General features: G+C 37.7%; 1 protein-coding gene across 1 annotated transcript in view; it reads left to right on the top strand.

Annotated features, from left to right (window-relative positions):
* The window catches only part of ADAMTS9 (ADAM metallopeptidase with thrombospondin type 1 motif 9), a 154526-nt gene that overhangs the window by 80478 nt on the left and 49568 nt on the right, over positions 1-24480 (top strand). Inside the window, exons 23-28 of the mRNA XM_023529708.1 lie at positions 261-380; positions 3018-3122; positions 3260-3427; positions 5318-5587; positions 10215-10376; positions 12460-12636. Of these exons, the coding sequence (XP_023385476.1) occupies positions 261-380; positions 3018-3122; positions 3260-3427; positions 5318-5587; positions 10215-10376; positions 12460-12636 (1002 nt within the window). The remainder of the gene's footprint in view (positions 1-260; positions 381-3017; positions 3123-3259; positions 3428-5317; positions 5588-10214; positions 10377-12459; positions 12637-24480) is intronic.

Genomic DNA, 24480 nt, shown 5'->3' with positions numbered 1-24480 from the left:
ATGTACCCTCATCCATCCAAGGGTTCAAATTAAGGGATTGAATTGCCTTCAAATATAATTCCAATGGGAGGTAGAAATAATTTCAAGTGTTATAATGATAATTGATCAATATAATTTGTACAGAGCAGGATTGTCCACTTTTACTTAATTGTTTTGAGTGCGTACCATCTGACCCACTCTTGTAGAATGTTATGGGGAAAGTAAGGAAAGAGAAATTTTGCTGAATTGTACATACTTTTTGTTTTATTTCTTTCCCCCAGTGCAGTGTCACTTGCGGACAGGGATACCAACTAAGAGCAGTGAAATGCATCATTGGGACTTATATGTCAGTGGTAGATGACAATGACTGCAATGCAGCAACTAGACCAACTGATACCCAAGTAAGTCTTTCTCATCCAACTCAGTTATTGGCTTTGGGCATTAAGATGCCAAATTTCCCAGTGGTTCAGTCAAAAGTGAAGTCCTTTTGTAGGTAAGTGTGTAGGTTGAAAAAACAGTTGATTAAATCGTTGCGGATTTACTCATTTGTTACATTTTGAATCTGTTATTTTGATGTGCCAATTTGTTCTTCTCTGTTATTTGAAATGTATGTAAGTTTGATTCTGATTTTTTATTGGATCACAAATGTTGATTGTTTGGTCTTGTTTTCTTGAACTCAGATTTTTTTTTTAATGATTTCAGTGTAGGGTTTGGAAAAAACAGTGTTATATGTTCAGGTAGCATTGTATTGATGTCGACTAATTCCAGCTTGCAAGAGATGATTGATAAATTTTCAGGCATTTCGCAAGCTGATTGGTAAATACAGCCATTATTAAAAATTGAAAATATAAACCTATAATTAAATAGATGATATTAAAAACTAAGTTGATAAATATTCAACCTTATCACTTTCTAATTATTTTACTGTATTTACAATTACCTATGTTCTTGGAGTTATACACATGTGTGTGTCTGTATGGTGGAAGTACTATCTAATGGTGAGCCACTGCACATCTCTTCCCAACTCTGTGTTCATTGCCATCAAGTTGGTAGCTTGAAATTGGCCATGGTGAGAATTTACAGGACAGAAGTCAGAAAATACTATATAATTCAGGGTTTAATTTATTGTCTTGTTTATTATTTATACATAAGAAAGTGAGAGAGAAAATGTTAATAATGCAAATTAAACTTAAAAGATTCTAGTGTCTGCAGCTGTTACATTGTGAATAATACAAAATTAGGGAAATAGATTTCTGGTATTTAAAAATTATTATCTGATTCAGCAAAGAAATTGTCCATGTCATTGGTGAATGAATAAAGTGCTTACATGCACCTTCATCATTTCGCTTTCACCTTATTCTTAAATGTAAACAAAATATCATCTAACATTTATATCAGAACAACACTTATCCATGATACAACCCTAGTTTGTCAACAGATTCGAGTTCAGCAAAAATCAGCAAAACTATTCTGTGAGAATCTGTTGGCTGTATGAAATTTTAAATAAAGAACTGTATATTTTTATTTGTAAATTGTGTGCTATACATCCTTTATATCAGTAAAATTTATAAGCATATATATAAATATGTGTGTCTAATATGTGTGTATACATTTCTATCTACACACACACATGCTCACTTTTTTTTCTCAAGAGAACTAATTGATAATTATTCATCAGCACATTATTCTCTGTGGGCCTTGATTTTGTTATCATTGATGTAAGTAAACTATGTAAAGAGAAGACTTAGGTTTGCACATTGGCTTTGCTAATTACTGAAGACAGGATTTGAACCCAGACCATGCCCAGAACTCCTGCTCTGAGGCCCCATCTGGCCAGCATACTACCTTCATTCTAAGTGCCCTTAGTCTGCTGCATGTCAACATGTGTTGTTTATGGATGATAAGTATCAAAAAAGTAAATGGCTATGGTAGTATTGTTCATATTGTCATCGCTGATCAATTAACCAAATGCTACTTGTGAGTTGTATCATCTTTATTACTTTATTGAAATATTCCAAACCACCACCTTGTAAATGCCTGGGAAATGTTAGCTATCACATCTGAGCAATCATGAAGTGAGGACTTAGCAACTCTCTTCAAGATTCAAAATATACATTTCTCTCTAAATTATTATATAATATCCATTAGACTATAGGGCAACGCCCACAGTTGCAGCATATGAATTTCTTCACTGTATGAAAAGATCCTTGTGACTTTCTTTAGACCATGGTCAGAGGAATAGACAAGGTTTGGAGCCAAGTAATAGAATGACCCATTCAGTTTGTAAGCTCCCTGAAGCAAAAGATGGATGTATAATTCAGTTCACCACCAAGCCCCCAGCACTTTGCGCTGTGCTCAGCACATCTTAGGCATTTAATGGATAAGTATTTAATCAAAGAATATTTGCTAACCACTGAGGCTGGAAATGATTGCGAGCAGGTGTGTACCTCTGTTTTCCCATTTGTAAATCTAGTATTATCTACATACAGATAACCTCAATTCATTATAGAGATTTTCTCTGAGTGATTGAGGGGTGTTATTTAAATTTAGACATCGGGATATTGACTACACCTCTTATATCTAGATTTGACCTTCAGGGCCTCAGGAGTTATCTTTAGGTAAACTCGGAAAGCAAGTTCATGATGAGCAAATTCTGATTAGGAAACTAATTGAAATTTGAGAACAGAATTTGGCCTTCAGATTTTTGAAAAATTAACAAGCGATCATTTTTAAAGGATATCTTGCTGTTTCTCAAGATATCTACCACTTTACAATATTTTTTCTTTCTCCACATGAACAAGTACATAAATATGGTATTAAAAATTATTAGACCCTGCCCTTTATCGAGGTGTCCACAAAGTGACTCAGATTATATTCCACTTAAAGAAATTGGGGCTGAGAGATGTCATATTACTTGCCCAAAATCACACACAAATCTGAGGTCTTAGAATTTTCAGCCATTACATTTTATATGCCATGACCATTAAGGTGTGCATTGACATAAAGGTAACTGGCTTTTTCCCCCTTCTCACATCTAGGACTGTGAATTACCATCTTGTCATCCTTCCCCAGCCGCCCCAGAAGCAAGGAGAAGCATACACGGTGCACCAAGAACCCAGTGGCGATTTGGGTCTTGGACTCCAGTAAGAAATAGAATGGAAGAAGAAGAGGGGGTGGAAGGGAGGAAGATGTTCTCTGACATGGCTGTGGAAAGTGGATTGCTGTCCAGTTAGCGATTGTTTCAAATAACATTTCTACATTATTTTACTCCAACACCCAGTGCTCAGCCACCTGTGGAAAAGGCACCCGGTTGAGATATGTCAGCTGCCGGGATGAGGATGGCTCTGTGGCTGTCGAGAGCGCCTGTACGACCCTTCCTAGACCAGTGGCAGAAGAGGAATGTTCTGTGACCCCCTGTGGGCGGTGGAAGGCTTTGGACTGGAGCCCTGTAAGCAAGTGAATTCTTTGGAATTGGGAGAGGATTGGGGTGCAGTAGGGGGATGACTAATAGCAGGTCCCAAATGTCAATGAGTAGTATTTTAGAATTGGACTTAGATTGTGATTTAAATTGTTCTGCTTCAAATATGTGCAGCTGGTATGAATCTTAGCCAGATGTACAAGAAATGCACATTTTAAAAAATGTGTAAATCAACTTACAATCTACTGAAGCCCTATCCTCTTGTGCTGACTGGAAAACCCAGTCTTAATTTTGAGTCACATCAGAATGTAGTAGGTTTGTAGAGTATCAAAAGTACATTGGAATGTAGTAGGTTTGTACTCTCACGAAGAGTACCAAAGATAAAAGGAGAAGAAAGGAGATGGCCTTTTACCTTGAGTCTAGGTGCCTCCTGATTCCTTTTGATCTCTTTAAGTCCAGCGGCTCTTGGCTTCTCTGCCAAGAGTAAGAAGTGAGAATCTTCATCCAGTGCTGTGGACCCAACCTTCTATGCACACCAAACATCATCTATGGAATTTTAAAGAAATAGGAAAACCTTTCTTTTTAAGGCAGCTCCTGCTTTCTGCCTTGCAAAAATCACAGGGTCTGGGATAGGTGAGGAAACATCATAAAGAAAATAAAGACTAATATTTCAATAAATATCATAACATATATATGAAATCTGAGCGATGGATTCAAAGAGAGTTGTGTGAACATCCAGACTTGACATTTACTGTCTGCATGACCTTGAGCTGTCTGGTTAAAATCCTTAAGCCTCAGTTTCTTCTTTTTTTCAAAGAAGACCAAAAAATACCTATCTTACAAGGTTGTTGTGAGGATTATTTGAGATTATATATGTTAAATACTTAGCACAAAGTAGGTACTCAATAAATGGTAGATAATCTCACTCTTGTGCCTTGAACCTCTAAACATACATAGATTACATCCATGCATATATCAGATATATCTGTCTATTCACCAGATATTTGTTAAAGCTTACTATAGAAAGAGCAGTGAAAAACAAATAATAAAATCCTTGCCTTCATGGAGATTATTCGAATGGAGATTCCAGTCACTGAGAAAATAAAGAAATAAATTTATAATATAGCAACAGATACTGATAAATACTAGATAAAGTCCAGCAGAATAATGGCTTAGAGAAAGATAGTATGTGCTTTCAGACAGCGTGGTCGGCAAAGGCCTGACATTGCATTGAGCAGGACTTAAATGAAGTGAGGGAGTAAACCGCATAGATATCCATGTGGTGCAGCAAAAGATACAACAAATACACAGACCCTGAGACGTGAGTGTTCTTGGCATGCTAAAGAAACATCCATAAGGCCACTGTGGCTAGAATGCAGTGAGTAGAGAGTGATAGGAGTTGAGTCAAAGCAATAGCCAGTGGCCACATCTAAAGAGTCTACCAGGTCAGGTAAAGACTTTGGACATTATTTAAAGTGAATTGGGAAGTCACCGGGGGAAATGACATGATCTGACTTTCATTTCCAAGGGTCATGGTTTGTAATACATAGATAACAGACGTGGGTGGGGTCCTATAAAATTGGAAACAGAAGCCCAGCCGAAAGGCCATTGCAGTACTTCTGGCAAGGGAGAGTAATGGCTTGAACTAGGGAGGTGATAGCGTGGACTGGAGGTGTTGGTGGAGGTAGTGAAAGGTGGCTGAGTTGAGGGTGTGTTTTGAACACTGAGTTGACAGTAGTTCTTGATGAAATGGCTATGGGGTGGGAAGAAAAGGGAGGAGTCAAGGCTGTCGCCAAAGTTTTTGACCTGATCAGCTGGACAAGTAGTGGGCAATTTATAAGAAATGCACATTCATGAATTTATAACTGCCAAATGACTGATTCTTTCTTTTTCTGACCTTTTTCTGAACATGCCACTTAGTGTTCTGTGACATGTGGGCAAGGCCGAGCAACCCGGCAAGTGGTATGTGTCAACTACAGTGACCATGTGATTGATCAGAGTGAGTGTGACCCAGATTATATCCCAGAAACCAACCAGGACTGTTCCATGTCACCATGCCCTCAATGGACCCCAGACAGTGGCCTGGCTCAACACCCTTTCCAAAATGAGGATTATCACCCCAGGAGCCTCAGCCCTAGCCGCACCCATGTGCTCGGTGGAAACCAGTGGAGGACTGGCCCCTGGGGAGCAGTGAGTATTCACAGAGGTTTTATCCTAACTTTCCTTCCCTTTCACTTGAGGCAGCGTTTGGAGGAAAACAGACTAGAAACACCCTTGGAGCATTTTTTCTCTCAAGGGATTAACATGCATTTTCATTTGTTTTGGGTGAACCACAGTGGGTCAATTGCAGTCCCTGACAAGGTGTCACATGATGTTGTCTTCATGCACCCATAAGCAACCTTAACTGGGTGAAGGAAGGGATGGCATGCTGGGAGACATGATCAAGTGACCTTCTGGAAGGTACTATGAAGGCCATGATGATTGAGCCTGGAGGCAGCAGGCATTTCTTACCTGTAGAGAAATTAAAAGGGCAAGAGAATTTTTCTGAAAGGGAGCTCTTAATGAAAGTCATTTTCCGTCTTGCTGTTTTCCAGATGAGTGCAACCTCAAAGTGGCATGGTTGCTATGTAATTTGTACTAGGAGATCATTGTCCTGGGTTGGGGGGAAACACTAGTCTAGGTAAAATCTATGCTTAGGGAAGAAGTACCATAACTTGTGGACTTTGACAGGTCCTTTTTCCTCTTTGAGCCTCAGTTTTCTCAAGTGTAAAACAAAGTTAACCGTCATTCTGGTTTTCATGGGTTTTAAGAATTAAATGCAGTGATGCAAATAAAGTGCTTTGCACTCTGCCTGACAGAGTGAGACCTTAATAGATGTCAACAATTACCCTTCTTATCATTGCCATTGTCCTTCAAATTAGGATGACCTTGAAAAATATTCAGTATTCAAAGGGAAAACATGCTTTTGAATATTTCTGATTTTTTGCTAAATAATTTTTCAAAAAAAAAAATAATTGTAATGTGGAATATTGGGCAAGTCAAATGGAACTGCAGGAGAGGTAAGAAAACACAGACTTCTGGGCAGGCATGGGCAGTTAGGGGTTTACTAATCACTCCCAGGTCTTCTTTTTAATTATTTACTATTAATTTCCTTCTAGTCCTGCTAACAGTGTTTAATCATTTCTAGAATACAAAGCACTAGAAGGAAGCTGTCCATTTCTCACCATGGTGATGTTTCAGTAAATTATACTTACTTTTCTGTGAATTTTTATTAGCCACTGAGTATTCGCACCACTGCAAGTGTTGGCTGTATGCAAAGCATCTGCCAAGTTGCTGGGGACCTTCACCATTCCATTCTCCTCACTCGCTTCCTACTTTAAGTCTTCCTTCGCCTAGGTTAGAAGAGATTTTTGTTCTAAGAAATTAAAAAGTGACTAAGGGAAGTAATTACCAAGTGTCCCACAATTACTCTGTTTGAAAAAATTCAAAACTCATACATGTGTGTTCTAATGATAGCACTAGAAATTTTTTAAAACGCATTTTAAAGCTATTCTTATTTAGGACTACGTTTGGGGATGATGCAGTCCTTTAAGATTGAATGATTCTGCTCTTGGGCAGAGTTCCCAATTAGGGAGGATTAGGTAATCTTTTTGTAGCAACAGGCGACACCATTCTTTTCCCCATTGTGCCTTTTTGTTGTTGTTGTTCGGGGATTCTTTTTCTAAGTTAAGTGAGGCTGAAGCTGGACACTGATTTTTCAGTCCTCCCTCGATGTGCCTGACCTACTCCCAGGAGTGTGTGGAATGTACGTGCATCCTTGCCTGGTACGGTGCACAAACTGCATGTGGTCTTCCTGCCTTCCACGGCAGGAAAGACAGCAAAGAATCATAAACACTAGAGAATGGGAATCTATAGTTTGCATTGGATTCTAGAGTAAGAACCTCATTTTACAATAGATTTCTGTATAAACTTGAACCATCTCTGAGGTTTTTTGTTTGTTTGGTTGGGTTTTTTTTTGTTTGTTTTTTTGGTTTTTTGGTTTTTGTTTTTTTTTTGTTTTTCGTTTTTGTTTTTTGTTTTTTTTTTGTTTGTTTTTTGTATTTTATCAATTAGAGGTCTCTGGTTGAGAGCAAAAGAAAAAAAAAAACTGACTCTTTCAAGTGAAAGCAAAACAAACAAATCTGTTCATGTAGCCTTAGTACAAGCAGAGCCCAGAGCATCTTCAGAGATCTAGCCCAGGGGTTGGCAATATTTTCCTGCAAAGGGCCACATAGTAATTTTTAGCTATGTGGACCGTATAGTCTCTGTCACAACTAACCAGCTTGCTGTCACAGTACAAAAGCAGGCATAGACCATAAACGAGTGGGCATGGCTATGTTCCAATAAAACTTTATTTTTAAAAACAGGCCAGATTTGGCCCCTAGGCTGTGGTTTGCCAAATCCTGATCTAGATGAAGCAGTAACTACAAGATAACTTTTTCAAGAAGTTTCTGTCTTAATGAATCCCTTTCAACTCTGAACTACTCTTGAGTTACTTTATTCAGATTTAAATTTCCAAGAGAGTCTGATTTGGTCCAGCTTGTTCCACTTGCCCACTCCTTGACCAGAGAAGGGCAGAGTATCTTAATAGACAGCCCTACCAAGGTGGCAACCACTGGGGGAGGAGGAATGGTTCCTTCACGGAGAACTGGGCTGCCAGAAGTATACTAGGCAGGTAAGAAAAACAGATGTCCATCACCTCTTGCTTCTCTAAAGGCCATTTTTCTTTGTTTTTTCCAGTGTGGATGATAGGTGCAGGGTTTATTTAAAGAAATGCTTACCTAGGAAGATATGTCATCTAAAGAGAATAGGAAAATTGTTAACAACAGAAGTTCAGAGTGAAATTCTGCAACACAGACATTGAATTAAGAATTCCTGTTCATCAAAAAATGACAAAATTAGACCTGGAGAAAGATTATATACAACACCTCACCTGTGTATGGGAGTATAAAGACCCAAAATGACCCTGGGTTCAGAACTGTGCCGTGCAATTTCAGGGCTGTGAAGTTCAATTACTTGGCCCCAACTGAGTACTATCTCTATCACTTTGGTCAGAGCCTCAGTAGGAATCATCTGATTGGTCACTGGGCAGCCAGTGGATTAGTTGGCCTTGGATCAGGTATCCAGTCAGCCATGTTGAAGAGAGGGTAGCATGTGATTTATGGAGCTGTTGCTTCCAGGAACTTTAATTGGACCAGGCAATAAATCCTATGACCAGTGTTGTGAGCGTTGACAGGGACACAGGTTACGACACTGAGCCCTCCCTCAAGGGGCTTTCCTCACTGGAGACATAATAAAGGAATAATACAAGATTGTATTATGAAGGGAAAAACTCAAGGACCAAAATATATATTCTAAATTTCTTTACAATATAGAAGGTCCTTCCTAGTGTTTTAAATTCAGATCTCCAAACATTTAAAATAATAGTCCTCTGTGTTTTTAATATGTGCTAAGTGTTTTTTAAAGTAGAAAACAAATATTTTCAAGTTTAGAGTAAGTATACCAGAACTATCAGAGATTTAAAGTATAATGTTTTAAAACATTCAAAATTTACCTAAATCAAAAATTACCTAAAGATTCTCTCAAAATTCATAAATCATTTACCTAAGTCAAAAATTACCTAAATATTTTATCAGACAGAATTCATAAATTTATTTTCTTGCTCTACATTTTAAAATTAAACCAAATATATATTTAAATCACTCATAATTTGATGAGCATAGGTAGGGAAATTGAACAGAGGTCCAACATAATAAGAAAAATATATTCACATCTTTATGTGGAAGAAGTTGACCAGCAAGACACTGTATTTGCAGGTATTTTGAAATAACACTGAGATTTGATAGAAGGCAAAAATCAGCCATCAAAACCCTGAACTCAAAACATTGTTGCAAATGCATGTGGAGACTTGATAACTCGTGGGAATTGTATTGCTTTGAGGACTAGATGGTTATTTTACAGCAAGCTGATTCTACAAGTTAAGGGTCAGAGTGAAGGATAGTAGCAAACACATTGAGTTTCAAAAGATAAGGAAGTTATGGAAAGAAAAAAACACTCAAGATGTAGATAAATAAGAGAGCTATGAGAAGCTTGTGTGGGAAATTAGCTGAAATGTAAACATAATTCTATGACAACCATGCCAAGGGAGTGCTAGACTGAATGTGCACCTGAAGAGAGGTTTGTCAATATGGAATTCAATTAAGTTCATTGGGAAATATACATAAAGAAAAAAAAAAACAAATCTTGCTGTCATTAGCCACTAAAGTAGACTCTATTATGAAGGGAGAGAAGGGAACATTACCTATGAGGAAATGATGTCTAAGTGACATTCCATGATACTTTCCTCGGGTAATTGAATGAGTTCGTAGGAAAGCTTAATATCAACAACAGGCTATTTGTTAAGCATGTAATTTGACCCCTGTGTTGAAAGGGAAGTCAACACCTGCGTACCTCTCAAAGATGCAGAGAGGATAAATGAGGAGTATAAATAGGGCTGCTTTGGAAATCACAACACATTATCGCTCATAACACATTTATTGAACACCTACAGAGGGCATAAAGCGTGCAAAGGAGAAGCCACATTTCTGCCCTCTGGGCGTAGATTGTAAGACGTGTACTTAAAACAACCCCACAGACGGAAAGTTCTCATAATTACTTTCTGTCCATTGTGGATGATTTCTATACATCTGTCTCTGACCTTTCAATCAGCTGTTTTTTTGATCCTAAAATGGAGATCGAGGTGAGGATTAACCTGTTGCGTGATGTCTGATGTGTTCAGTGTTCCAGTACCTGTGCCGGCGGGTCCCAGCGGCGTGTTGTTGTGTGTCAGGATGAAAATGGATACACCGCAAATGACTGTGTGGAGAGAATCAAACCTGATGAGCAAAGAGCCTGTGAATCTGGCCCTTGTCCTCAGTGGGCTTATGGCAACTGGGGAGAGGTGAGAGTAAACAGTCTGTCTGTACATTTTTTGGAAAAAACACAGAGTAATTTTGCTGCCCAAACTATATTATTGTTCACAGTTTATTTGAAGGAAGAAGAACAAGCTCTAGTTAAAGCTTCTTTATTTGGAATTAACTAGGAAACCTGTCTTAATTCTGAACTATTTCAAAAGCACATTTATTACCAGAGACAGCTTGAATATATAGGAGAGGAAAATTAGGAAAGAATGCAGATAAATGCTAATTTAGGTTGTTAACCTCTGCTGATTAAAAAATGGATGCTTTTAAAGTGACAGAAAATATGCGTGAAATTTGGCAATGGAAATTTTGCCATCTTCTTCATAGTTTTGGGGTATTTGTGATGTACCCTTATTCTCATGGCATACTGTTTCCCGTTATTTTAAATCCCTGATGAAACCAGAATAAATAAGTGCTATTATTCCTATCAAAGGTGACACATTTTAAGCATGGAAGTGTTTATTCTGTGTATTCTCTAATGAAATTCTTCAGCTGTTACCTTTTAGACCTTTGTAAAGAGTCGCCTGCTATGACCAATGAAGAGCAATAGAGTACTGGACCGGAAAAAAGATAAGCCATGTGGCCTTGGCAAATAATGTAACTTTGCAAAACATCTTATATCCTCTTCTATAAGTGGGAATAATAATGGCATCAACTTGTTAGTATTCATGACTGTTATATGAGACAGAGCATGTTAAATGCCTAGCATATTGCCTTCAATCAAAGTTAACTGCTATGATAAAATGATAATTAAATTTAGTGATAATTATTATCAATAGCATTTCTATTATTAAATGGGCTTCTGAGCCACTATTACATGTAGGGCTTCTGTGCTTATTGTTTTGTATTTCATTAACCAAGACTATATCTCTCTACTCTTGAATTTACAGGGAGAGCAAATATTTAAAGCTTGTTGTGTTGTTCTATCTTGACTGTAAAATTTATAAAACAAAGCATGAGGATTAACATCTTGGAAATCCCAGTGCCAAGAGGGGGAAAAGACAAATGAGATGGATGGGCACATTAGTCCACACTCCTGGCTAACCGAAATTATGTGTCCACATTTCTCGGTTTCATACACGTAACCCAGTAGTCTTCGGCAGTCATAGCAAAGATTTTTGTTGACTTTTGTTGACAGTACGTCATTCTGGAGAGCTTTGCTGAAAGGCAGGAAGGGAGAGTCAGGCTCTCAGACTCATGTATTATGGGTTTCCCAAAACTCCTCACAAAGTTCTGTCCTGCGGGACCCATGATTAAGCTTCTGTAATTGGATGGAGGCCAGGAGAGTACACGCATTCACTGGGATGCTTGCTGTCAGCACGGACCAGATCATTCCAAATGCCGTGGGAGATCTGGCCTTGACACAGCAGGGAAACCGAATGTCAGTGTTCCTGGATGTGAGCACAGCAGTGCTGTCCAAGAAATACAACTTGTTCCTGCCTCAGAAGTTTGGATCTAGCCAGGAGTCAGAACATTATCTAACATTCCCACCACACTGTTTACTCATCCTAGGGTAAAGTCATAGTTATCCTAACTAGAGAGAGCGTAAAATATCTTAACGTCATAAAGGTCTGTGGAGGTTGGAGTCACAGAATAGCCAAAGGTTGGTGACAATTTCTTAGATGTTGCCAGAAAATAAAACTGGCTAAATCATCCTTTTCTTTATGTGGTATTAGGTGTTTTGTTTGTTTCGATTTTTTGGTATTGTATACTATAATCTTATCCCAAACACTTGTTATTTGAATTGAATTTGAACAAGTTAATTAACCTCTTCTAAGCTTAGTTGCCCCATATATAAAATGGGGCAAATGATTACACTCTCCTCTTGATGAGGTAATGTATATTAGAGCACTTAGTACAGGTGAAGAGGAAGCATTCAGGAAATAATACCTACCGTTAAAGTAGAGCGCTCCAGTCTGTTGTAGTTATTACTTTGGATAATTCAGCATAGTTGTGCCCTGTGCTATAATGGAGTTCGGCTAAGAAATTTTTTTTATAGGAAAAAAAAATCGGTCATTGGCTATTCAGGCAGAATAACTGCAGCCTTTCTTTCCCTTTTTCCAGTGCACTAAGCTGTGTGGTGGAGGCTTGCGAACAAGACTGGTGGTCTGTCAGCGGCCCAACGGTGAACGGTTTCCAGATTTGAGCTGTGAAATTCTTGATAAGCCTCCAGATCGTGAGCAGTGTAACACGCATGCTTGTCCTCAAGAGGCTTCATGGAGTACTGGCCCTTGGAGTTCGGTACGGCCCTAACTATTAATGTTTGTTAACCAAACTATCTAACTAACATACCCAATTCCAAGATATTCTGGGGTACTCCTCTGCAGCAGATAACTGTCGTACTTGCCAGGGCATCCCTGAAACTGTGCTATCAACAACAGTCTATTATTTTCTTCATATTGACATACAACAGAATTAATTTTTTACGATATTGCCAAAGTGACTTTACAGAATACATGTACCTCATACAGGCCTGGTGCCAGTGCCAAGAAGTAGCTTCTTTTTGTAGAAGAACTAGACTATATATATTTGGTTTCTTTTTCTTTTTCTTTTTTTTTTTTTTAAGATACTAAATAACTTCATGTGGTTATTAAGCTCCAGAGTGATTTAAGCAGACAATTCAATAGCAGGCATACTCTCTTTTTCTAAGCTGTGGTGGTTTTGACCTTTTGGGGGAGATATCTGCTTACTGAGGCCAAAGCAATTTTTTCTTCAGTGACTATAATTTGCTTCTGTGTAACTCGGGTACAGCTCAACACAATCACCACAAAGCTACCCATAAAATAGACTGAAATCATTTGGAAAATGCTGAAGGCCAACAGTGGACTCAGTGACCTGGTGCTTTTCAGAATGTCTGAAACGTTCTCTCTCGTCTACCAAGACACAAAGCCCGTTTGAGACCATTTTTGTTTCGGTCCTAGGCTTCCTTTGCTATCTGCTTACTGATGTTGTGAGACAGGTTTGCCACTCTAAATGCTATACAAACGTCTGGGGCAGCTCTTGGCAAACAGAAAGGTCAGCTATGTCAAAACAATACTTCGGCTAAGTTGTGCCATAAGTTGTGGAGCCATTAGGGCTGTTGCATATAAATACGGTAAATATTCCTGCAAATACATTAACTACCCTGAACTTGAATTTAATATTATATTAAGTCATATCCAGAAGGTTTTTTAATATGGTTCTGAAGAAAAGTCTTAAACCATTCCTGAAACCAGCTAAAGAGCAGATTAACTGATGCAACATGGCTAATACCTATTGACGTTGCTAATAGTCAAAGGTTTCAGCGTCTGAGATTGTGTCTACAGGTAAAACGCTAGCTATATAACAACTGTATTTTTATTAAGTAGAAATATAGAAGAATTTAGAGTATCATCTCAACTGGTACTATTTAGCTGGGCTGTAAGGATTTTATTCAAGAGCTTGAGAAATACCACTGAGTCAGATATATAATTCACCCAGAGCATTTTGTCTACAAGAGTGAAGATTTTGAAAAAGATTGGAAATAACCTTAGAATGTCAGGAACATCTTCTGACATCTTAACTTCCCTAAGTCACCTATTACATACTATTTTTCATAAAATTTTCCCTCTGGCTCCCATTGTATTTTCATTCTGCCCACTCAGCCAACAGCAGCACTACAGCAGAGTTATGTTTCAAAAAGTCTACTAGCTCTCTAAAAAGTTTTGTTTCTTTTATTTGACCAAAACACATCTCCTAACCCTCAGAGAGGGTATGTGAGTATGTATATATATATATAATATAATACAATAATATAATACATATTGTATATTGTATAGTATATATGTACAATATACATTATATACAATACATATATTAGTTTCCACAGCATTCTCTTCCTTGAACACTTTCTAAATACAACTCAATTTTTTACACAGGATCACCACCCTCTCCCACGAGCGTTTTAAGAGCTTAAATGCTCAAATTTTAAAATATGATCTGGTATTTAATTTAACTGAAGACTTTAAGTTTGTTTGTTTATTATAGTCATTCTTCTTGTGCCTGCACACAGTGTTCTGAAACACACAGAGAAAGAGAGAGAGAGATTCTAATGATCTGTTATACACAGAAGCAAACACATTTGGCAAACACATTGTCAAATATTTTTACAACTTACATGATTTTAGTGCTTCCTTTGTAAAGTGATCATTATTCAAATACGTATTTAAATGCCTCTGCAGTCTAGGAGCAAGGCCACTCCTGCAAGGTTTTTAATGGTGATTTTTTAAAAATTAAATCAAAAGCATTTTATTTAAATAGATACATTCATAATATATTACTTAAATATATGTGCGCGAGGGCAATCATTCAGATTCTTACTTTGGATTTTAACTTTACTTTTATGTTGATTTTTGTGGATGCTTTGGTCTAATTTCATAGCAATTCTAAATTTCAGCATACCTCAGTGAATTGTGTTCATAGCCATACAGCCACTTCTATGGTGCTTCCTCATTGTAACTGACAGTGAAATTAACGACAACAAAAAATATATTTGAGGTGCTATTGTTTTCAACAGAAAGCAAAGTAGATTTACTAGAGACCAAGGGTAACAATGAGTCCTTCAGCCACTTGCTTTCTCTCCCCAAGTACTCCCACGCTGGAGATAGTGTCGAGGAGCAACCGCTGCTATATAACTAGGCCTTTTCCAAGGTCAAAATGGAGAGAACCTAGTTCAACAATTGTTACTAAGGAGCAATATTTAGGAAAGAAACACCAAGTTGCTGTTAGCACGGCTTCCAGTCTCTAGAAAAAAAACTCCTGTTCACACAGGATTCAAGTACCTGTTTTAGATCTTTAGTACTGCCTCAAGTCACTGCAGATTTAGAATCATGATTGTGAAAAACATCCTCCCAAAATTCAGCCTTTTCTGCCCTCATTTTAGTGTGTCCTTGCACTCTTCATTGGTGATGTTTTGTTTTTGAAATAAGGTTCTTACACTGATATGGCTTTTGGTCGGCTGCCGTAGCCAGTCCCCAGAAGCAGACTGAATAGTGAATGTACACATCCCCTGACTGGAGGGATAAATTGGAAAGAGAGCTCTATACGGTCAAAACACAGCAGAGAGCAGGGTAAATATCTGCAGCATTGTAGAGTAAGCTGATTCATCAAGATAATTAAAGTAAAAAAGGTTCCTGGGTGAGTGATGTCACCTATCCAAGATGGTCCCGTAGCGTTCCTGTTTTCCATGGCTCCATGTATCTGTTAACTGATAACCTTGGGGACTGTGGTTCTTCTTAGGAGAAATTGCTCGTTTGTGTTTTTCATGACAAACCTAAAAGTGTTCTCTGAGCTTTGCTGTAGGTGCTTTGTAATAATGCTTGTCTACCCGAATAATGAGAATTTATGATTTCACGAAGGAACTGTGCTTTTGTTTCTGCCTGGCGAACTTATGAATTTTGTCTACCTCATTTTTATATTTAAGTTTGCAGCTCCTGTAGGTAGAAAGAGAAAATGTCTGACATCAGTATCTTATCACCTCACAGCATCTCTCTCTAGCAAAAATAAAGTTGTAAATATTACTGCTGTATTTTCTGAATACAGTTTTAAGCAGCCAAGCCTAGTATTATCTGAATATTTTGAGCAGTACAGATTTCTATGTGTTTATATAATAAAGCATAATTTATTTTTCCATGTTATTTAATTTTATATACAATGTTTAAAAATCAGTGTTTATTAGCAGACTGTAAAGTCAAATAGGCTGTGTGAATTAGAAATGCATGTTCATGTTTCTTTTGGTTTTAAAAGGATACGTTTTAATTTTGTATATCCCCTCCAACCTGTACCATCCCTGTCCCAAATCTGAGTAGCCAAATGGCAAGTTCATGTAATTGGATAGTTTAAAATGTATATTCTAAAGGGATACTTTTAAAAAATATTTCTGAATTGGAAATGATACTTAGTGATATAAACAAAAATATATGAGGCTTAACATTTCGTTGGGTTTTTTTTCCTTTTCTAATGCTGTTGTCCTGATTCATTGAGTCTCAACTATGAAATATGAATGCTCCATTTATTGAATTTGTAGATAATGATAAAATATATAGCCAGAAGACAAACAAGCGATTAGAAGAAATGGTTCTATATATGTGAGAGGAACTAGGTATAGGAAAAAGCTAACCTAAAGTGCATAAATTTGATCACACCTCATTCTTTGTGTTCAGATAACTGTAAAAGACTTAACACTTGTCAATTCTGTTATTTGTTCACCCGCATTACATTTCAGAAAGCATTTCTTATTGAAGAAGAATAAAGAAAATACTATAACAATAAACTTGGAAGTTTCAAAAGAGCCTGCACTTTTCAAAAAATTATAAATCATAAAGATGACCCCAGATGCCTACTGGTTCCACATTCCCCTACTGAGCCTCCCTTTTGCACTGTAGTTTATTATACTAATTGAGGGTGAAAGGATCAAATAAAAGAGTCCCTATATGAGTTTGACATTTTTATAAGGTGAAAATAATAACTTTATAACTTTATAAGGTGAGACTAAAAACTTCTCCAAAGCAGACAATGGTAGCTAACTTTTACTGAGTATTTATTATGTACCAAGCTGAGTTCAGCAAATACACATCACATTTAGCACCCACGTTACCCTGTGAGGGAGGTGTTTTTATGAATCTATTTGATTATGTGATAATCTGCTTTAGTGATGAAGACTTCAGTGTCAGTATACTGACTATTAATCCTGCTTATTTTGGTAGAAAGAAATGGCCCATGTTCATAGTGATATTTTTAAAGTCCTGTTTATAGTCAATAAAGGGTATGCCTAACCTTCAAACTCATCTAACCTTAACATTATTGAGCTAATGTTGACACTGTCCATTTGAAGCCAACAACAGGAAATCCAAATCTATTACTATTATTGATAAATTCTCATACCCAATAGTTATGAACACTTCAAACAACTGGTTATGCTTAAGGAATGGCAAAACACATCTCTCTTTCCTTTTAAAGATATCATATTAGCCAGATTAGGAGGACGATATAAAGATTTTGACCCTAAGGAATATCACATTAAATGCATATGCATTTTCTATAAATATAAGATGTTTTCCTAACAAATATAAGAAATAAGAAACACATTTGTCTCTATCAATATGGAATATAAAAAATAAGATATTTTTTAATCAAAACATTACAACATATGAAATTACTAAATTTATCTGAATTTGGCGTACGTTAAGACTCTATAAACCATTGATCTCAAATGTGTTCTAAACAAGCAAAATACTGGCCTGCATCTATTTCATTGGAGATAAATCTTAGCTGGACTTTTTTTTTTCCTAGTGTTTACAGTGATTGTATACCTATCAGGGACTCTGTCTCTGCCTTCTGACAGCGGATAGTTCATGATAGCTTGACAGATTTCTACTTTTACGGTTTTAAAAAGTCCGAAGTTGGGGGTAGAGGGCAGAGGTTAGAGGGTTATTAGACTCTGAGGAGGAGTGTAAGTCCTCACACCAACTAACGTCGAAGAATTGCCCTTCTGCAATGGAAAGGATTGGAAACTCTTAAATGCAGAGTGGGAGGCAGAGGTTGAATCCAGGTCTAATTGGCTGGCAGGGAATTTTGACTGGTAAAGGCAGTTAAGGAAGATTTATTTTATGACAAGGGAGTAAAATACTCTGGGTCATTCCTTAAAAAAGAAAGTCATTAATTTTTCAGCAAATATTTTTTCGCGTGACGACTGTGAGCAAGGCACTGTTCTTGTTGCTCAGGATATAGCAGTTTACAAGTCAGAGCTATTTATTTTAGTAGATAAAGGGATAAAACTATACACAGTTAGAAAACTGACTCTTTTTCCTGGTAGCCTCACTACCACTATAAAAATAAAAATAAAAATTGCTATTAGGATATATACATATATATATATATCTATATATACACATGTCTTCATGGTTGCAGTGATCTTTGTTTAATAAATATAAATTATCAATCCTATCTTTCCTTTTAAATGTGCCCAATCATTTTCAGGGATAAATTCTCCCTGGCTGATTGCATGGAACCTTTAAAAACCTCTTAGCAGACAATATGCTTCTGTTCACTTTCCATTAGAACCCAGATGTGAGTTCAGTGGTGTGAAAGCCAGGATAAGTGGAGGGCCTGGCTTTCTGCCTCTCCCTGCTGGGGCTCCACAGTCCACACAGTGTGGGAACTTGTGGCCAAGAACAAATTTCTCCCTTTGTTATTTAACGTGCACCAATAAAAAGATCTGGAATGCGTGGATTGCCACACCACCACCTTTGCTTCTTGTTGTCATTGTTTCCTCTAAACTGGGGTCAATTTCACGGATGGTTTACGTAACCACAACTAGCATTTCCAGAAATTTATAAAACATTGGCAGCCAAGAAAAGAGTATGCAAGAAGTCGTACAAAAGATAATAAATATAAGCTGAAACTACAAAGCCATCACTCTTAGCCAGCTCTGCGTCCTGTTTTCTCCTATCAGAAAAAGGTTATACTTTGGCCAATGCAGCCCAATAACTATCTATAATGATGGAAATGTTTTCTATCTTTCCTTTCCAATATGGAAGCCACTAGCCACATGTGGCTAATATTGAACACTTGAAATGTGGCTAAATTCAACAAGGAAGTGCATTTTGAATTGTATTTCATTTTAATTACTCTAAATTCAAACAGCCTGGTGGCTACCACATCGGACAGGGCTGCCTCCGGCAACAGTGTATCTTTAACAACTAACAATAAACTAGCAAAGAAGTCAATAAACTTATAAAAATAAGTTGGAGAGGAAAACCCTGTATCCACATATAAGGGTTCCCTACGCAGGATGCCCTTGCATGCACTGAGCAACATTCTCTAGCCCTTCTGTTTTGTGCCTTTGTTCTAGAACATTTCAGTGGGTGTTCCCTGACAGCTGGGCATTAGAAAAAACAGAGGACAATAAAAAGAGAGGCTATCAGAACCAGCTGTCTTGAGAGCAGTAACTCCAGGGCCTCGATGTAAAAGCAGCTGTTAAAACAAATGCTCCTCTTGTGCATCTCAGAGTTCAAGTTCATCATGGCAGTAAGTTCAGTTAAGGAGAAAGAATGTTTATGTGTTCAGTGGGCTGAAAGGGCAAGGTTTGATTGATGCTTTTTAGGAGAAGGCAAAAATGGAAAACACCAGGTAGCCACCTTGTAGAAGCTTGAATTCCAAGAGATCATTTTTTCTTTGAAGGAAAAGTTTTAGGAAGGCAGCTTTTCACATTTATTGAGCCCAGTAGGTGAAGGTTGAGCAGATTAGCTTTGCAGGGCTCTGTTTCAAAAACACTTCTAGCCTTCACAGTGTTAAGAAAGCCCTTATGAGTTCATTCACATTCATACCCTATACTGACACTCCCCAGAAATTAAAATTTTTGCAACAATAATAGCTGCAAATTGATGATATCGACAATTATCTTTTCCAGTAGCCAGATAAAGTTTGTTTGTTTTCTTCTTTGAGTCAGTGTCCTGAATGAAACTATAAACCATTTAGGTGATTAGTTTTTTAGAAGCTGTTATTAATTTATTAGGCTTACTTTCCGGGTGTCTATGCACTTAAATGGGAAATAATTCAAATAATTCCCCTGAGACGCTGTCCTCTGAAATATCTCAAGAAGCGAATGAATTGATAGCTTCAGATATTCACAAAAGAGCTGTTTTTCCTTCCTTTAATTTTGCAGTGTATTTCCCGCCATAATTTTAGGGAGGACTTTGATTTTTTATTTTAACAATCACATTTTGAAGCATTTACTTTATGCTAGGAATTATGCAAAGCAACTCACCCACATTCGCTAATTTAATTCTCTCTACTTGGTGAACTTAGCACCATCAGAGACGTTAACCAGTTGGTTCTAGGTTAGACCGCTGAGAAGTGTTTGAATCAGAATCGAACCCCAGACATTCTGACTTTCAAACCACGAGTTTTAACCCAGATATAGTCCCCTCATGTTATTGTTTTTTGGCTTTTTTGTTGTTGTTGTTTTCTTGGGGGTTTTTTGGTGAAGTTGTGAAATGCAACCTCTGTGGATATAGTAAGTCTACAGTTTAAGATTTTCTGTCCTCCCAGGTTGTACTACTTGAAACATTCTGATATTATTGACCCATTTATAAATTTTGCTCAGAGCTCTAAGGGGATGAATATGAGAAAATTGTTTCTCTTAAAATTAAACCAAGTAGTAAAGAGCAAAATTTGGGCCTTCTAGAAGATTCTGAGGGAGAAAAAAGCATACAGCTTTGATTAAGCACACATTAGGTGGTATTTCTGACATTTTAATATACAAAGAAAAATACAATGACTTGAGGTAATAAATCTAAGTGTTTCCTTTGTTCAAATCGAGATGATAGATTAGATTTCGTTAAAGCCAGCTAGGGGGTTTGCAAATGTTCGTGGTGATAAAGTTTGTTGTAGAATGTGATATGCTGTTATGCTATAAGTGAACTATGAAAAATGATGGAATCAAAATTTATTAAAAAGTTATCTCACACTAAGAACTCTCAGGTTGTAATAAAATAAATTAAATGCATTTAGACATCTTCCAAACTTTTTCTCGAGCTAAAACTAAGCTACAGGAGTCGAACCCTCCTTTCGGCAATGCTGTCTTATTCATTCCCTTTGGTAGGACAGGCAGCCACTTTGAGTTCTGTCTTTACATTCTCTTCCTTTCTTCACCCTCATTCTCCCACTAGCACTGTATTCCTCAGCCCATGTGGCAGGCAAATAATGAGACATGGTTCGGGAGCTGTGCAAGATGAAGAAAGGAAAAAGAAAACAGAAAAAAGCGTGGGTCTGATTCATTTTTCTTAGCTAGGACACAGGAAGAAATGTAAACATACCACCATGTTTCAAGTGAAAAACCTGTGTCCCAAATAATTTATTTAATTCCCCGCACCTTAATGTCCTTTGGGCTATAGAGGCCAGCTGTTCAAAGTTGATGCCTTATGTAAAGTGGGCATAATAAACGATACAGAAATGAATGAATGAATGAATGAATGAATGAATGAGCCCAGCTACTCAGGAGATGAAATCCTTATCAAACTGGCCTAGAAATGTGGAAATAAAGGGCTAACTTGTAGGAAGGTAAAACTTTTAAAAATATATGGGATTGGACAGTGGTGTCGTATCAATAGTGATATATACTGACATGGAGGGTTGTATGGTGTTTATGTAGGATAGTGTCCTTGATTTGAGGAAACTAGTGTTTTAGAGATGAGGAGACAATATGTCTGCAGATTGCTCACAAATTGTTCAGGAAAAGACAAAATAATATTAGAATGTGTGTATATAGAAAGGGGGGAAGGGAAGAAGGAGCAAGTGTGGTAAAATGTTGACACCTGAGGAATCTGGATAAGAGAATTCTTTGTGATGTTCTTGCAATTTTTTTTTAAGTTTGAAAATTTTCAAAATAAACGGTTTTTAAATTTTCTTAAATAAACAAATATGTCCAGAGTGTGTATTTTACTTCACAAGGAAGTGAAAATTAGGTCTGGATATATTTCAGGACTTTAAAATTTTTTGATACATTTTATGGAGCTGTTTTTAATCTCAGATACGCACCACGACATCATAATAAAAGTGGATACTCTAGACAGAGCATAGTTTAAAGAATCTTTCCTAGTTTTTTATTGGCTTTTTTCCCATGACTTTATCTTGTCTCCTCCCTTCCTCACTCCACACTCTCCCACCCATGAATTTGCAAACCAACAAAATGAAAGCTAAAGTGAAAGGCCTCTGGGAGTGCCATGTTTTTTGCTCCCTTTTTTCCCAGGAAATCCAGACTTTCATTGCACGTCTTGCCTGTAAATTCCAGTAAATACTTGGCCATATGCACACTCCCCTTTTTTTCCTCCACTGCTCCCAGGTCAAAGCCCAGATTCCTTTGAAAACTAAAATTTTTCCAAAAATCTGTGCTGTTTGTTTTCCTTGCCCTTAATAAAAAGCCCTCATCCAACCAACTCACCTATTCCTGCATTACAGTGTGTCCTACAGTTTGTCTTAGTGAAATCATTATGTCCTTCTCGTTAGTCGTCTCTTAATCGGATGCGAAATATCCGGGAACCCCTTGGTAGTAGCACATCACAGACATGATGTCAGGGAGGAAGTGCTGTCCAAAGAAGTTGGGGTCTTCTTTGCCAATGTCAGTTGTGTTATACATGTCATGTTCTCTCTCGCTAGCCCGGGGTGTCCCGACCCTTTTAGTGTGAGATTGGACCTTTTTGAATGATGTTCAGCAGGCCCTTTACCACGCCAGCCACAAAGAAGCTCTAATGCCCTGCCCCCATCAAGTCAATTAAAATCAATTCAGTTTTGAGAGTTTGTTGAAGGACTTTCTGAAAACGTGGGGATAATTCAATGGTTCTCAAGTGAGAGTAATTTTTACCCCCAAGCAAACAATAGACAATGTCTGTAGACATTGTTGGTTGTCACAGATGGGTTGGGGATACTACTGGCATCTGGTGACTAGAAGCCAGGGATGTTGCTAAGCATTCTACAGTGCAGAGCATTGCCCTTAACAACAAAGTAGTATCTCACCCCAAATGTTGAAATTGTGCTAAGGCTGAGAAACTCTGCAGAGACCTCTGGTGAAAAGAGAGAGGACTCATAATCAAAAGTCAAAGTTGAGGGCACAATTGCAAGCCCTGCGAAATAACATTGTTTAGCTGTAGGAAAGCTCTTCTCTCTGGAGAGTTAAATTTTCCATAAAATATTATGTGGGATCCCAGGAAGCCATCAGAGATTTCCAAGGATGTGCTAAAAATTCAAAGTCTCGAAGTCATCTCACCAGATTGAATTTGCAAAGCAACAAGCAGTGTCACTCATTCTTTTTTTGGAGAGGGAAGGAGGAGTTATAAATGTATACAAACGTGCCCAATGTGATCCATAGGTACTCCGCATGGCAACTTCGGATGGAGCGACCAAATTTGGAAAGAAAGGCATAAATGAGAATGGGCATTTCTAAGAAAACAGGAGTCAGTCCAACAGTCATACATTTGGATCATTCTGATAGTGCTGACAGTTGATATGTGCATGTTTCTTTTAATTTTATATTTCAAACCCAAACGATGCTTCTCTCATTCATCAGAGAACTTGCACACGTGTATTGGTGCAGCTATATCTAGGAATCGGTGTCAGAGTTGAATATTTAGGTCGTTCTTTGGGGTACTTTTAAAAAGTAGGATTAATCCTAGTTTGCATTTTATCCAGGGAGCAGCAGACCGCATTTCTGATTATGGACTAAGAAAGTGTATGGTATGGAAAGTATTCCATAGGCTGTAAATAGGTATGAAACAGGGTTTCCCAACCTCAGTACTGCTGACATTTGGGGCGAGATAAATCTTTGTTATAGGGCTGGGCTGTGTATTGTAGGATGTTTCCAATATTCATAGCCTCTACCCACTGGATGCCAATAGCCTATGTTCTTGGTTATGATAACCAAGAAGGTCTCCAGACATTGCCAAATGTTCCCTAGCAGGTATACCACCCCCACCCCCGTAGTTCTATGGATTTCTTACAGCAGAAGTTTTCTTTCCATATTCTCATGGGTATTAGGCAGGTATAGTCTTCAGCATTTCCCGAACATGTTTGATACTGATCCCGATTTTCCAAGTCAGAGAGCCTTTGAGGTTATGAAATTGCTTTCTTCCTCCTCTCAGAGAATATAAATCATTACGTTGTAGAGATCACCAAGTTTTCACCACTGGTTATTTCTCCACCAGTTTTTTCCTTTTTAACTCATCAGAAAAAGCCATACATAGGTGACCTGTTTTTCCAGATATATGGCACGAATTTGGCTTTTCAGTACATGAACTTCTGAGAAAGAAGTTTCTAAAGTTCTACCTCTCTACACTTCCCCTTTCCCACTTTGCAAATCTTTCTTGTTTTTGCTGATGGTGAATGCTATATAGTTAACTCCCAGCTCCCACACCGCACAGACACATACAAGCTCAGAATAGCAGGCTCAACTCTGGGATCAGTGGGTCAGAGAAATTTTGGGTGATGCATCTCCCAGTCCTAGAAAGGAAATCAATCTCAATTCTCCTCCTTCAAAAAAGTCACTAACAGTGGCCATAAACACTAGAAGTGACT

This window comes from Pteropus vampyrus, unplaced genomic scaffold (genome assembly GCF_000151845.1).
Source record: "Pteropus vampyrus isolate Shadow unplaced genomic scaffold, Pvam_2.0 Scaffold41, whole genome shotgun sequence".
NCBI lineage: Eukaryota > Metazoa > Chordata > Mammalia > Chiroptera > Pteropodidae > Pteropus > Pteropus vampyrus.
Note: the sequence above shows the minus strand (reverse complement) of the source record. Positions and strands in the feature narration are given on the sequence as shown.